This window comes from Pecten maximus, chromosome 5, assembly GCF_902652985.1.
Source record: "Pecten maximus chromosome 5, xPecMax1.1, whole genome shotgun sequence".
In the NCBI taxonomy this organism is placed as follows: Eukaryota; Metazoa; Mollusca; class Bivalvia; order Pectinida; family Pectinidae; genus Pecten; species Pecten maximus.
In genome coordinates, this window is record NC_047019.1 from 18166197 (window position 1) to 18182893 (window position 16697).

A 16697-nucleotide genomic window follows, 5' to 3' on the forward strand; every position below is an offset into this window, starting at 1 on the left:
TAACGTACTTTCGCCTCCAGAGTATTGAAAATGAATATTTCTTTATTGATCAAACAATAATTCACATTTTTTAAAAAAAAAAAGGACCCCTGTAATTCCTGTTATTTGTTTATAAGATTACCGAACAAAAATACATGAAATAGCATTTTAAGTATTGTGAATTTGTTACTTGTTCTATATTTTTCAATTATTTTCAAAATTAAATCTGACTAAGAGATTATAAAGTACACAGGTCCTTACATGACTATTTTGATAAGATGCCCATCATGCTAACACTATTTGATATGGTCCCAGGTGTCATATCAGTCCTAGGGTTTATATCGAGGTCTCTTAACGATAAAAAGTTATCAAAACTATCATATAATTCGCATGTGCTATACTATCCACATGTATCTGCGATATACTATAGATCATACATAAATTGTATGTACATGATGGTAATAAACATAAGTCACAATCACGCTACCAGCAATTATACCTTCAGATGTTACAAATGTAACACGGACCATGCATCACCTTAGTATTCTGGAAATCAGCATCAAAACTAGGAAACTAAATACAGGTTTATTAACATATTAACAAAGCAATAACGAACTTATTCACACTTACGATCATGCTCCTTACCATTCATTCACTTTTTTCATACATATCTATATACATGTACTAACCATCTCTTCATACAATAGGGATATCAAACTGATGATGGGGTTTTGTGCACCTCCCTCTCAGGTTTTCCCTAGAGCCAATCAAAAAGCTTTCTACATGTATTTTGCTTTGACATATCCAAAGGGTGCAGAGAGTGAAAATGATCGTAACCCCTGAAATGTCGATGATTTGTTTGCTCTGCATATACACCCAGAATTATTCTGCCATATATGTTTCACGAAACTGTATCATCATTCATTGATCAAGTGATCACCATTATGACATTCATTAATTTAATGTGTTTTGATATGATTTGTATCATGCTTAATCTAAGTGATGGGTTTAGAGAAATAAGAAATAATTTCTCTACCCTCCAGTTAGACTTTACATTTAAGTTTGCTCGTGCAAATCTCTTACGTATCTCTGATACACGTGGATTAAGAAGCCAAATATCTCTTTATCATTATATTGATTTTAGATTGTATTGATGCATACCCTCTGTAAGTTGTGTTACACCAAAGAATTCTTTGTCCAAAACAGTACAATTGTAGATATCATTTTCTCTTTTAGGAAGTGTAAATAGTTTTTGCTAACAATATCACCAAACAATGGAATATGGACGTGGGTATATCAAAAGTACAAACCAAGGGAATATGATCGTGGTATCAACATGACAAAACAAGGGAATATGATCGTGGTATCAACATGACAAAACAAGGAACTATGGACGTTGGTATCAACATTACAGGTTGATGTCCTGTCAGATGACAGTTCAAGTCATGTTCATTTTATTGCATCTAATGTGCTTCTTATAAGTTTTATAATTTCAAAACGAATGTAAAATATTTCCATTTTCTGTAAATATTACAAACTCAATCCTCTCGTTAGTCATCGATGTGGGTTTTAAATCTTTTTAGTTGGATTTCTATATAAGATAGTTACGAGTATGTTTTTCTTTTCTTGTTGATGAAGTTTTCTCATTTTGCAATTTGAGGAGTGTACAAATTAAAGAAATAGTTGTGACCATCGTTATGTATTATAAATTTGTTCAGTGATGCAGGTGTTTGACTTCAATTCAATTTATAGAACAAAAAAATATTACTTAAACACATGGTGTTCATCTCAGGGTATAAGTGGTATGTGAAAAGCAATATTTGAAGACACATACTGTTGGATAATATCTAACAGACAATGACGGTATTTTGAGCAGCTTGTAATATAACGAAATAGAACATTAAGAACAACGAGTGACGAAAGTACATTTTAGAAAGAATATTTCTTTCAAATTGATGTTTAATCTTATTTTCTCCGGTGACGATATTGGGATATCTAAACCCGATGCACATTTGTATTAGCGTATCCATCCTTTTTCAGTCTTGTACCCTCCACTGATGTCAGAAAATTGATTTATATATCTATTTATTTATCGTTATCACTGTTTGTTCCTAATCTCGCTATTCAGCATTCTGAAGTAGAATAAGAAACTCGATTAATCAACCAACGTGACTAGACAAGGGAGTTTGTTTACAGTAGCATTTAAGCAAGTTTTACACAATTTTATAGATTCTAAAACATTTCTGCTGAGAAAAGATCTTTTCCTATTTTCAGGAATAAATACAAACGAGGAAAGTTAAAGTTAAATGAGTTGGACGATAAGTAACCTTTGATTACGTTTTGGCTTAGTTTCAATTAATTTTCACTGTCGTCTCGAGTTCGTGATCTTGTGGTAGAAACAACAAAATGGCTGCCTCATTTTCAAGATTTTATTTTCAAAGTTTATAAACGGAACCTTTTGAAGGTTGTAGACAAAACATATAGAATAAATCAAGATAGTAAAAATAGAAATGGAATTCGGATTTGATTAATTTGTGGTTTAAATAACATATAAAGCAATACATAAAAAGTGGATCACAACACTTAAAGAATAGCAAATCACTTTTGTGACATCATCAACAGATTGATTAGACAAATGACGAAATGGAAATCCTATTTCCAATTATAGACAAAACACGCAATACGTGATAACATAGGCAAATATTTGCGCATATTTTATCAGAGATCTGACATGTTATCTACCCCGTATACAGGTATCGCATCAGTATGATATCATACCTGTTTATGTTATACTCCACCGGACGGGTAAAAGCTCACGTATCAAATGACATTGCGGATCAGTTAACAGTAGTAGCGATATTAATCACATAACACAAAAAAGAGACAACAAGATATAAATGACTCAGAAATTTCATTGGAACAAAAGTCCAAAACAAAATAAACTATCCAGGTCAATAAACATAAAATAATTATTAACTTAAAGTAAAAATATAAGAATGGAATTTGTTTATCATTTCAACAATGGAATATTAAATTATAATAAGAGATTTGCTATAAATAGCATAAGAAGAATGATATTGCACACAAGCCACTCAGTGTCAAAACACGAGACCTCATTTCTTCAGCAAGAAATCATTTGCCCTCGGTCTACATTTCAGCTATCAAGGTAGTAGACACATAAACAGCAGGCCTATACCCTGAGTTACTTTGAAAAATGAAGTCACCAATGAATTCCCAAAGAAATAGTAGTAGATATTTTTGTTGAATACTCAAGCGGCCTCGCTTTCATAGTATTCGGGTGTTTCTAGATAATGTATGTATCACTAACATGGTTAAAATGTTTACAACATAAAATGACAACTTGCATTTAAATGTACAAAGAAATACAGAATAGATCACATCTAATTCTGCATTTTCTTAGTTTGAGATCAAACACAACATATGCTCACACCACGGTATATTTTTAAAGAATATCTAAAACATTTTAAATGCGACATTGCGAATAAGACAACTTCGCTCTTTTATGTTCATCGCGAAGCTCTTGCATAGATGCATGAACACATAAACGTATCAAAGATAACAAAATATACGGAATGCGTACCAGAACTCAAATACGATTTAACATCTTCAAAATGTCATGTAGGCATCAGACATCTGGTCAGTATTAGAACGAAAATACGTTCTGATTTTTTGTATGAAAGAATATCACATCTACAAAAGCAAAATATGTCTGCATTCTTTTTACCCAAGAAATGAGTTACATTTAGAACGATGGCACTTTGGTTAATAATTCACATTGGGTTGACGGTGTCCACGAATCGCTCTTTTTTACTCTGTAAAAATCTTCCTTTTCTCTGTATCTGTGTTTGGTTGAACATGACTAGAACATTTGTTCTGATTAGTCGAATGTACACTAGTGAAGTATTGACCAATCAGGAACCATTGTTTCTTAACGTTTCAGAAAAAAGGATCGTTCGTATATGTCTTAATACACTAGAACACATCCCGATTTCCTATTGTTCGCAGGGAATGATGTGTAATTTGACTATGATAATCGATGAAGACGTCATATCGATATTCAGTTCATTGTAATATGAACTTCACTTCGTACTGTTCCGTACATGTTTGAAAACATCCCGTACAGTTATTGTAGAGAATATTCCGCCTTTTGAATATCTTTGCGAGATTTGGTCTTGAATCTTCCCAATTATGTTTCATTGCACCATGTAGGTACAACACTCTGGTTCAAGCTTCAGGTTCCGACCAGCAACCGGCTCACTTATCCGATAGAGATTTTGGGTCCTCTTTATCAACCTCGATTCTTTCAGTCTAGTTCTGAATCTGTTTCCTCCAAAACAGAGTCCTGTAAAGATAAGAGTGTCACAATCAACACATTGAATCATACCTAGACAATTATTAAAGAACGTAACATCTTTTCTTGGTTTTCTTAAAAAGTTACAATCTGATTACAAAGTATTAATCAAGGGTGCTAATATGACAAGTCGGAACTGCATACAAAATTAACTACTCTGGGTAATTAGTACTGCTCAAGTGAGGTTTTTGTTCCAATTCCAACTTCTAGAATACTCAACAAAACTTACCCATCCTCCTCTGTCAGTAATCCAGCCTGCAAACCTATCAGAGAAGTATTGAAGAGCCATGTCCTTGAGCTTAAGTGCCACCGCGCCTCCCGCGCCTGCCATATGTACTGCTGCCTTTGTGACGTAGAAGTACATGGCGACGTTGTGCCAGCCCACAGTACCGCCTAGTGACGATTCCACAACCTTAGTGAAGCGATTATACTGGTCGGTTTCCTTTACCAACTGCATGGCTATTGGCATTATGACGGATGGCATGTTGATCTATGGGAACAATAAAGAGGAAGGTTAAATTAGAGATAGGTTCAATAACAGGAGACTACAGAATGATGTTTAACTCGATTAGTCTATAAAATATCATAAGTATATTTCCTGGTTTAGAAAGTAAAAATAGAAAATGCATTAATAATTATATAGGATGGACAAAAAGCTCACATCTGGACTACAGGGTTTAACAGAAACCACAAAGAGGAATCCAGATGACAAAGAATCAGAACCTACGAAAAGGACAATGTTGCGGAATGTTACGCATTTCCCTCGCCATATGTGATTTCTGACCTTTTGTATTTAATTATTGATGTGTATGTTGTCTTTCATATGGCTCAGCGTTACAATATCGGCCTTGTGTACAATTCTTCCTGTTTACAATCTGCTTACACTCACTATATTGTATAGGGCAATGTGAACTACATTCAATTTGACAAGTCATTTTACATATAGTTTTAATACATCCGACTTTTTTTTTTCTCGTTACATTTCATACTGGCCTCCATTACAAATATTTGATATTCTAATTGGTGCAATGTGTCTTGTATAACGTCAAACTAACTTTTTATCGTACAAAAACCCAGAGTGATATCCAGAGCTATTACAAAAACAATTTGAGATTTTTTACAAGTGAGTTTTTACACACTTACTGTTTCTGATAGCCGATCTCCTTCCCTCCGTAACTCAAAGATTAGGTCTCTCTCGATTGAATTTAGTCTATCTGATGTTAAAAAAACAAAGCTGAATAAATACGCTGTAAGAATATTTTATATAATTTTAGTATTTACACGAGTAGGAAATTCCACAGCGAGTTAGATTGTAAAATCAAAGGAAAGTATATACACAGAGAAGATCCAGATACCTTCATCAATGGCGTTCCTGTTACATGATGAAGTAAAAAGATCTGCTTATGTAAATGAGCTATTTATGATTCAAGGAAGAAGATATCCAGGATATGCGATTTTTGTACCGAATCACACGACATCCTAGCATTATATCATATGTTACTTTGAAATAACACCAATTATACAGTATTTTGCATATGTTTAAATAAACAACTTAGTAAACTGAATTATAAAAATAAGCCGGAGTGAAATGTTTTGAGTTGTACCTGGAGGTTTCCTGCTGCCCGATAAGGGATCGGTAGGGGACTGACACTCGTTGTCTGATTGACTGCTCTCCGCCCTTGTGACGTAGTTATCAGCAATGACCGCCAGACGGTTGGCGACACTTTCGATACGTTTGTTCTTTTCCTCTTGTGTCAGTTCATCAAACGGGAGTGAGTTATCGCTTTCTAACAAACGTTTCCGACGACTGCTTCCACGTCCTGTATCGATTTAAAAAATATATATTGGAAACGCTTGAATTACATGTATGTTTAATACAAATGGTTTCAAACGAATTCTCAATTCGTGCATTTTGGCTAACTGAGATGAAAGACATGTTCAATATGTACATTTCTGTCTCCATTGTTGGGCTCTACTTCATAGTTTTAGAGAAAAATTGTAAGAATTGCAGAAAACACATACAAGCGAATAACAGACACAGTATGCCAAATGTTTACAATAAAACAGCTTCATACAGCGGTCAGTGATCCAAGGGGCAAAACGTGACAAAGAAAGTCAGGAAAATCGACATGGGGTTAAACATTTCCAGAAAGAAGGCTGTTTTAAACCGTAAGACTGATGTCAACCATAAGGCTATTTCTCTTTTAACCGCAAAATTAATCAAATGCTATCGTTTACATATAACTTAATAAAAACTTACCCTTTTTAGCTACAGGTTCAAACCCATCAACATTATCATTTGGACAGTCCGGTTCTACATCGTCAACATCCATTGGACATATACGCACACTCTCATAAGTATCCGTCACAACATCCATATATCCATCCGGGCTCTTCACATATTTGGTATGTGTATCTGTTTCAACATCTGCTTCGAAATTCCCAGAACTGGGCAATGAACGAGAAATGGTATGGCACGGGACCAGTCCCTTCAGTTGAAGTCTGGATCTGTCGCCTTGAGCATGAGCACCGCCTCTCGCGGCTGATCGGGTTCGACGTCCACATGGAACATCTTGGTCAGCGTCTTGGGAAATGATGGCTTCAAATACCTTGGTCACGGTATTGGCCGGCTGTCGAAACTGACCCATCGGACAAGGATTGGAGGGAGATGATAACGACATTTGTCTTGTTCCCTGATCTGAACCCGAATTGGACATTTTCATAAGACTAGGGCCGGATCGGTTTTCCTCTTTCGGTGACTTGGATGCTGTTTGACAAGAAAACGATAAGCACTTATACAAAAGAACAAGTTACTAATAATTGTACTGAGTAATTGAAGAAAAGAGTAATAGAATTTTGGGAATAATATGTACTAGTATGTGTTATATGTAAAAGCAAACAGTTATATACATATTGTGGTTGTTTTCATAATAATTTTGTCCTCTTTTTTTAAGGATTGCATGCAACTCCGTGCTATTTACAGATTTTGGGGGAAATTCTTAATAGAATGATTTCTTCAGCGGGACATGTAGTGCATGCTATTTTGTGACATGTGACTGTGGGTTTATATAATTCAATACAATTGTTAAGTTCATAACAAACAATACGCTCATCAGATTTAACACTTTTCTATGACCACCTTACCATTAGTTTCTGTAGGTGCGTTATACATGTAGAACACGGGAGAAGACCCCTTTACATTAAATTGTGTTTTAATACCGTGTGTTATACATCGATCCATATCATGTGTATTAGGGTGTCGGTAATCTTGGAAAATCAAATGCAAACTAGTGAGTCATGACATCTGCTACGGTTCTGGTTGAGTAACTTGTGTAATTGGTTCGTATTGATCAATCCGTGGACACAAATATATCCTAGTACAAAATACTAGCATCCGCTGGCTGTCAAAGCCTAGCATTCCATTTCTACTCTAAACTGATTCAATATATGATAATGTCTAGGTGATGACTAAATCAAACCAAAGAATGCAATCGCATGTCCATACATTGAAAAGCATGACCTTCACAAATTGCTGCAGACATTTTTTACATCTTACTCAAGTAATTGATATAGCATAATAAGTCGCCATTAAGTTAGAGATGGCTGGATTAGGGGGGCGCTCCGTTTTATCAATAAACAGTTTTTTTCTTAAATCATTTAAAGCAATAAGCCATACAACTGAAGGTAGCATTTTTTTCATTTTGATAAAAAAACATCATATACTTCGACGAAGCTGGCACCAGTTCATAGATGCGAACCAAAACGTTAAGAATAATTTCAAACAACAAACAAAAACAAAACACTCACCGTCTGAAAACTTCCGACGTATGCTTCTTCTTAATGACTGGAATTTTGAAATTGGCGCCGGTTTAGACTTGGTAGAAAGGTCTCGAGTGTCGGTTACCATGGTACGTGATTCCGAGTGGACACCAGGACTAGAAGGGGTCACACAATCCTTGACATCCATTGACTCTTCCCGACGGACCAGAACATCTCCATAACGACTCTGGGTCACATGTGACGTGCAATGACCATGTTCGTCCATGACAACAACGCCGGCTTCACTAGATTTCTTATCATCCTTACCATGGTTCCTTTTAGTCTTCTTTTTAGCAGATTTTTTTACCTTTGGTTTATTCTTTTTCTTTTCTTCGTCATTTTTCTTTTGTTTAGAAAATGTTTGAAAAATTCGTTCCTTCGCTCGCTGAAAAGCGCTCTTCTTTTTCCTGTCAATTGTATTGATACTCACATCATCCTCACTATCAGAATCATTTGACGCTATACTCCCAGAACGCTGAAAGCTGTGTGGTGATTTTTCATTATGATTTTTAGTTTTGTTGTTGTTATTGTTATTATTTTTGTTCATCTGTGCTTCGGAAGATTTCCTCTTCCTTTGACTTGCTCTCCTCAAAGTATCCGACTCTGGGGGCAATGTTTTGTACTTCCTGTAATTATAATCCTCTTTTTTGAAAACTTTGTCTTCTGTTATTTTAAATGGCGAATGGACCATGACTTCGGTATTATCATAAACAGTTAATCTGTTAGTTGCCTTACGATAACTGTTGGTTCGTTTAAACGGCTGCTGTTCCTCAACCGGCAATGTATTTTTGTTGTTGTCAGTGGTGGTGGTGGTGGTGGTGCTTTCCATCACGTGCTGAACTCCCGTTGTAACGTCACGTTCAGACGGGAGAGTCTTTAGTATTTGTTTATACATAAAGTAATCAAACAGGTGTTCCGTGTCGCTTTTCCTTAGTGGAATCGTCTGTCTCCTCTCAGTTCTCTTTATCCCGGAGGCTGGCATGGTGCCTGTCTTTGTAGTAAACTCTATCTGTAAACAAATGTATATTAGCTTATATTTCGACAGTTATGATACATAATACATCAGTGCGTGGTACACAAGTGTCCTCCCGAAGAGCTTATGTCGTTATAACTTATTGGGGTCAAGACTCATGTGATGTCACGGAGTAATACACAAAAGTCCATTGTTATATTTTGTAACATGTACTGCATGCACACATGTAGCTATAAATGTTATATCTAAATCTTCAAAACCCTCTTATATAACGTTTCATAGGTTATTACCGTGAATTAATCAATTTTTAAAACAGTTTCATTTTTATCATACAGTACTGTACACATATGTAATTACTGAAAAATTTTGACGATGAAAAGCGCGCCTTTATGTAAACATACATGCTGCTGTACACTGTTCGTGAAGCATAATGATATAGACCACACAATGATATAAGACATTATTGATAGGACCTTGATATGTGCTCTTCAGACTGCTATACCCTATATATATATACTAAGTATATCAAACGTGTAATAGTCTTACCTAGGCCAGTAAACATAGCTAGCTTTCCATGCAATCAGCTGATCACAACTGCATGTAATAGCCAGAATAATAATGGCATATACATACATTTACATGTACATTATTGTGCATATATTTGTCATCGGTCGTTATTAAACTTATCAATGATAAGTAAAACAATAATAAAAAAATGACTTAAAAGCGATAAGTATATAAGTATAAAAAGTCCAACAGTATACATCTATACAGCATAGCACGTGTAGCATTCACTTTGAATTTCTACAATCTAGGCTAATCATCATTAACCTCATATAATTAGTATCAAACTTCGATTGGTTCTCCTTTCAATAAGTATCCCAAGAGCTGCAATGTTTTTCTTTTCTGGTGTAAATATTTTGAAAATGTATTTAACTTACATGAACAGGTCTTGAATATAAGTGTTTTCCTTCTAGAAGTGTATCAGAAATCCAAGTACGTGTTAACACTACACTGCTGTCTATGTGACGGTATATCCCTCAGAACAGGTGTGCGAGTAGTGATTAGCTTTTTGATCTGTGGTCCTTTATAAATTATTGTCAGTCCACAAGTCAGCTGCTCCAACTCCTGGGTATTCCATAGGGTGGAACAATAATAATGAACAATGATTTCCGAATCTGTGACGTATACATCGGCATGAGTAACTCAACTACTGTATGTCTATTTTTAGTATCCGGGGTTTTTAGTAGCTGTGGTTAAGGCTGATCCAATACCTACAACCTTACTGATAAAAATACATCTTACCTGGGGAAAGGTATATGTACAATTGCTTTGTATATTAATGTTGTCCAATGTGGAATTTCCCCTCGCACTGGTCAGCTGACTTGGTGTGTGTACATTCCTTATTTATATAAACTATATCCCTTCGTCATATAGCACTTCCTGGTAGTTACCTGTGTCGTCATGTAACATAATCGTTCGCTCACCTGTAGAAAGGCGTATTTTGTTCACCGTTCACCGCCTTCAAGATATTAGTTTGACAATTATTCGTATACACGTATGTATACACGAATAACATAGCTAAGAACTCATTTTGTTTTTATTAGAGTGGAAAATGTACTAACTTTATATTGTCGTGACGCGTAGCTTTAGTTCGCTGAATGCTTTAGCTTATGAACAGTCAATATTCGGTCATTAATGTGAAAGGTAAAGTTATTTACTTGAAATAATATATTATTTTCACATATACGCGCATACCATCACTTTTTCTTTGTTTCTTTACAAAAATATCTAAATCTTAATTGAAAAATATATTTTTTCTATATCCATATAATATGTTTCTGGCCTCCCCAATTTTGAAGCCTTTAATGGTGCGCACACAATGATTGTGGTGTCTGGAGAAATATTGCCTAAAAGACATTTAAGATCCGCTCCTCCCGAGGACCTTCAAAATTACTGAATCTGATTTGTGACATTTAAGAGAGTTACTCTTTGCTATCATTTTAACATTGTAATTAGTATTCTAATGGAAACAAAAACGAAATATATTATTTGCTCACTTAGATATGAGATTTTACTAAAACCCGGATATTTCATTTCAGTGAAACCATATCAAAGTTCTTTAATTAGATCTTTAGCTAGTAACATTGCAAAAACATTAAAAACTTAAAATTTTCTGTGTTCATGCTTTTGAAGATTAAATAATAGCTTATGTAACTTATCCTTGTGAACTCCGTCATTTGAAGAAGTTCATTTCATCAAAAATATCCTCATAATCTATTTTCATTCATCGTAAGCCACATATTAAGTCCCCGTGTCTTATCGATAGGCATGGCTCTATCTAAAATATTGGTTTTAATGTAGTTCCGCGGTTAAAAAACCCTTTAACTATCATTAACGAATGAAATCATACTTTTATAAAGTTTATGTCGTGCGAAATACACGTGTGTTACAAATTAGTTTTGTTAATTGATATTTTTTTACTGGTCAAGATGAAGTATGTGATTGGTCAATGAAGCGGTAAATGCAAAATGCAGATATGTAATTAAAGACGAAACAAAATTAAGATTGAATGCAAGCTGAATAAGTGTATGTATCTATTCAAATGACACATTAATAAAATCATAACCTGATTCAAATGCAGTCTTATTATCACCAAAAATGATTCAAACTGATATAATTTTGTTATCCGTGCTGAAACTGTGCATTTATTAATAAGTTCGTTAATTTATTTCACCAGCAGTTATACATTATAACCTCCAGCATTAAAACTATTCCGTTTATCTTTTTTAAAGATATGTCTTGTTTTAATATAGCCTAATGAGAACATTGACTATTTCCAGCCAAGTACACCCATGCATGTTCCTAACCTTCAACACAGAAGAGTTCCGTTAACAAGCATGGCTGCCAGAAGGGTACCGATGCGGTTGTAAGTTATCTGCTTCTAAGTGTTCATTCATCAATGTGTTAATTCGAATTGCTAAATACCACATAATTATATTTGGTTGATATGCTTAACGATACATTACTGTCATTAGATATGTAAAACATTGCGGCAAACCTTTACATCACCAGGGACAGTGGAAGGTGAAATGTCAAATGTCACTGATAAAAATAAAGTCTAAGTTGAGCCAAGTCCAAAGTCTAGCTCTATGCTTACTCATTGTAATGGTGATTCTCTCTCTGTATTATATTTGGTTAGAAACGATTACGCATTAAGACTACCGTATCGTTCAGTTGTATCATTCGAACGATATAGGGGAAGTAACTCCCTGTTATGATACTCCTTATCAATCCATAACATGGCCTGTTCTGAAAAGATAATTAAAAAAAATCATGCTGTTTTTGACAAAACTATCTTTATATCATAAGAATAATGTCATTTACATCCATATGTCTATGCAGAGTATAAAATCATTCAAATCAAAAAGTAAGGGATTTCAAATGTTTTATTGTTATTTCCGTCATCATTGATATTGATTCAGACTTGTTCTATTTCAGGCCTCTCTGGAAGCGAGCCATACCTAAGTATCCTCTATACGTTGAAGGAGGACCACAAAACCGAGTGTTTCTATGTCAGTTCTGGATGAAATTGATCCAAGATAGAACATTTGAACTACCAAATGACAGAGTTCATTTTGAGATACATCCTCAGTGAGTTTTACCAAATTACATAATTGAAGTGAAATTGCCATTTAATACAATGGGAAAATATAGCACAATATAAAGTACGTATACATTAAGACCATTGCATACATGGCATATCTCTATAATATATTCTAGAAAAAGTAGTGTTTGGACCACACAGTTATAGTATCCTTACTTCAGTTTTGATATTTGATATCACATTTCAGCTTCTGGGGTTAAAGTATTATACTATAAACGTGGCTGTTTTTTCAGGGGTTAACTAGTACTATACTGTACCTGTGGGGGTAATTTTTGTGAATGATCCACCTTCGTTTGTAGTTCAAGATTACACAAATTGATATCAAAATAATATGTGTGAGGGAAATTTTCGTGACCAAAAGGACTCCACATTATTAGCGTAAATTTCTCCCTTGAGTAAATTTCCATATTAACAGTACTTGTCACTTTATTAAATTTGTCTTCTGATGTACAAGTATATTGAAAAACGTTCAATACCACACATATCATTGTTTTATTTCACTTTCAGAATGAGCGTATTAGATGTTAAACAATACCTGGAAAAAATTTATAATGTAGATGTATTAAAAGTAAGAAGCTATCGCAAAAAAGGTAAGTCACTTAATGTGTTGATGATTAAAAAAATCATATGCATATATATTGAATTTAGTCTGTGTCACATGTCAGTGGTCTGCAAATATAGCTAGTGATTGATTAACAAATGATTTTGACCTACTTTGATAAGCGTGACCTACTTTTATAAGCTCTTAAGTAATAAATTGATATGAATAGAATATATTTTAGAAATGTGTTAAAAGCTATTTTTTATAAAGAAATTATACACATCTTCTTATGTCTCTTTTCAGGATACACATTTGAGGAAAAATCCTTGAGTATGAAATCAGTTGACAAAGGAAAGATACCTCCTGTTAAAGTAGCCTGTGTTCAGCTGGTAAGATTTTCTGAGTTTAACATGTATACAGCATTGTTTCTGTGTATTGTTATGGTTTTTTTGAACTATGTAACTACAGTGGAACTTCGTTAACTCGAAGTCGACGGGACCACGAAAAAACTTCGAGTTATCCGAGTGTTCGAATTAAGCGAGTTATCGTTTTTGGTTTAAAGTTTGGTCAATATTTGTCAACATTATATAATCATTATAACTTCGCTCTGTCGCTCATCAGTTTAGTGTGAAGACTGGTCAATACATGTAAATATATATGTAATGTTTCGTTATGTCACTTGTAATTTGGTGTAGTTTTGCCGATATACAGTCACGATAAAGTTTCTTTCACTTAGTCACTTCAATAACGATCTGATGTGCAAGTCATGTTTGCAAAAGGTAAACGATAAAACGGAATTCGACAAAATAACAAGTTATTAATGTCAAAACAAATAACCGTTTAAGTTTAACACAGATTGCATACAAAACGTAACAGAACCATTAACTTTTATTGGACATATATAAAATACTGTTTGATCGGCCTACTTACTTTTTATTGATAACCACGCCATTTCCATGTGTATTAGCACCGGAAGTTGGGCTGCGCATGTGCGTATAAAATGTTACTGTAACTGAGTTGGCGTTTTATCCGATTTAATAGACAGCACTGACCGTTACAGTTGTACTCTGAACACCTCGGCAGTAATTACGCTATTGTTTCAGCAGTTTAGAGATTTAATAGGCGCCGGTGACTGTGTCATTTCTACACCTGTAAAAACATCAGCCGGGTAGATCTACCGGTGTGTCAGAGATTAGTTCCGCTTGAGCGAACGGGTAGATGAGTTGTTGTCCATCGTGTGTACTGATATCGGCGACCGCCTTGGGAAATTACCTGATGTAAGTAAAGCAGTACTTTTTATCACCAAGACTTGTTGTTATAAGATTCAACCGACAATTTCTTTTATGAATTTATGAAACAATTATAATAGCATGTAGGTTAGTAGCGCCGATATGTTCAGTATTACAAACGGAATTTAGCTCTTAAAAAATGTCGGCGTTTGCCACCGATCGACGAAAATTATACTTCGACTTATTCGAACATTTCAAGTAGGATTTTTATTGTTGGGACCAAATTTTTACTTCGTATTATCCGAGTTTTTCGAGTTATCCGAATTCGAATTATCCGAGTTTTTTTTACTAAGATAAAGAGAGAATTCGGCCGGGACCGGCGAGGTACTTCGAGTTAAGCGGAGTATTCAAGTTATCCGAGTTCGAGTTAACGAAGTTCCACTGTATATATACATGCATATTTTGTGTGTTGTATACAGATTAAAATATACATGTCTGATATAAGTACCGTATTTGACCTAATAAGGTCACAGGGCGTGGGCAATTGACAGTGGGGGCGCCCTTATTAAGATTAGTTATTCTGAAGTTTTATGAAACAGACTATACCTTATTGTAGAATACCCAAGGCTGTGGAAACTGGAAACGGTAAAATATTCAGTCATAAAAATATTCCAGATGAAGATAGCTATTCATTATCATATAATAAGCTTAAACATCACTTGAATATTCCTGTAAACTTGTAAACCATGCCAGCTGATCTTTAGACCAGAGAATGTGTGTTCCACCATTTATGTTCAAATGGAACTCTTTTTGTGTTCTATTTATAGACACAGGTGATTTCCCAGATCATATCAGACATGGTCTTCTTTGACCTAATAATTGATTTACAATGTCTTTTACTAGCTTTCTGTTCTGAACAAAAGTTATTTATCAACAAGAATGAAGTCTTTTACTTTATCTTCAAATAAAGATGGTAAGTACTAAGTTGTTATTTGTATACATGTGTGTTTAGTTTCGGGTGCTCTTTGCACTGACATGTCATCTGTAGGAATAGACAAAATGTGGCGAAAACTTGTTCCAGTTACTTAATTTGCTGAAGAAAATTGAACACATAAAGTAGCGAAACTTTTCACATGGATTATTACTTTTAAACACCATTTTGTCACTCAGTCAAAGATTTATTTCCTTGAAAAAAGGTAGGGGCGCCCTTATTAGGTCAAATACGGTATATAAAATGCATATAATTGCATATTAAGGTTATTCATGATCAGATAACAACTTTTATATCCGACAATGGGTAGTTTTACGAAATTTTACCTTTGAGGAATCTGAATATCTGTGAAAACAAATCGAAGATCTTACCCAGTAAAATAATATGTGTGACTAGTATTGCAATTGACAAATGTTATGTTTGTACTAATAATAATTTTGCTTCAGCTGTTGTGGACTTCAGGGACTGTGGGTAGTTTTTAAACCTATTTCAAATTTCTGACTTTTGTTTGCTCAAACATATTTTTATGAACCAAAATAAAGATATCGGTATAAAGGCAGGTTTTATTGTGATGTAAAATTATATTTAGTGTGTCTATATACCAAGAATTCAATTTTGTTTTTAGGGAGGTGAACATAAGTTTACATTTCCTAACCTGGTTAAAGAGGACAAATCATCCACAGAAGAGGATTCATTTAAAATGGGAGACCTTGAAAAGAAACTTAATCTTGCAAAGAACTGGGAACGACCAAGTATACCACCCTGGTTTGGTTAATCAGAATGTGTGTTTAAATTAGTGACAATGATTAAGTGAATGTATAGGTGAAGAGTGGTCTTCTGTAACAATGTATTAATTATGAATAAAAGGCTTTTGTTTAATTTGTTTTTTATTCTTAAATTATACTGGTACATGTTTAGGACTGAAAGTAATCCCCCCCCCCCCCAAAAAAAAAAAAAAAAAAAAAATTGTGCTGAAGTCCAAAGACAAGGCCAAATAAAGATAATGTTATTTGGAATGTGTCATTGAAGAAAATGACCTTGACTTACCTTCATGGCCACAGGGGTCCTTAATTAATAACTTTGATATCAAGGAATGAATCATATAACTATGTGCAGGCAGTTGTGA

General features: G+C 34.4%; 2 protein-coding genes across 3 annotated transcripts; one reads left to right on the forward strand and one right to left on the reverse strand.

Annotated features, from left to right (window-relative positions):
- Positions 1 to 2394: 2394 nt before the first annotated feature.
- On the reverse strand, positions 2395 to 10664 carry LOC117327380. Of its 2 annotated transcripts, none has more exons than XM_033884330.1 (7): positions 10449 to 10664; positions 8159 to 9179; positions 6612 to 7118; positions 5956 to 6171; positions 5495 to 5565; positions 4581 to 4841; positions 2395 to 4342 (listed from the first exon to the last, which is right to left on the reverse strand). In XM_033884330.1, the coding sequence occupies exons 2-7, from the start codon at positions 9150 to 9152 to the stop codon at positions 4304 to 4306; spliced, it is 2088 nt and encodes a 695-aa protein (XP_033740221.1). In that variant the 5' UTR covers positions 9153 to 9179; positions 10449 to 10664; the 3' UTR covers positions 2395 to 4303. The 2 variants fall into 2 exon arrangements, with proteins under 2 accessions (XP_033740221.1, XP_033740220.1); XM_033884329.1 differs by having other exon boundaries at positions 10085 to 10612.
- Positions 10665 to 11970: 1306 nt separating this feature from the next.
- LOC117327381 (39S ribosomal protein L23, mitochondrial-like) lies at positions 11971 to 16450 on the forward strand. The gene is made up of 5 exons (XM_033884331.1): positions 11971 to 12072; positions 12645 to 12797; positions 13318 to 13400; positions 13655 to 13740; positions 16197 to 16450. Exons 1-5 carry the CDS (start codon positions 11999 to 12001, stop codon positions 16344 to 16346), a joined length of 546 nt encoding a protein of 181 aa, XP_033740222.1. The 5' UTR covers positions 11971 to 11998; the 3' UTR covers positions 16347 to 16450.
- The last annotated feature ends 247 nt before the right edge of the window (positions 16451 to 16697 follow it).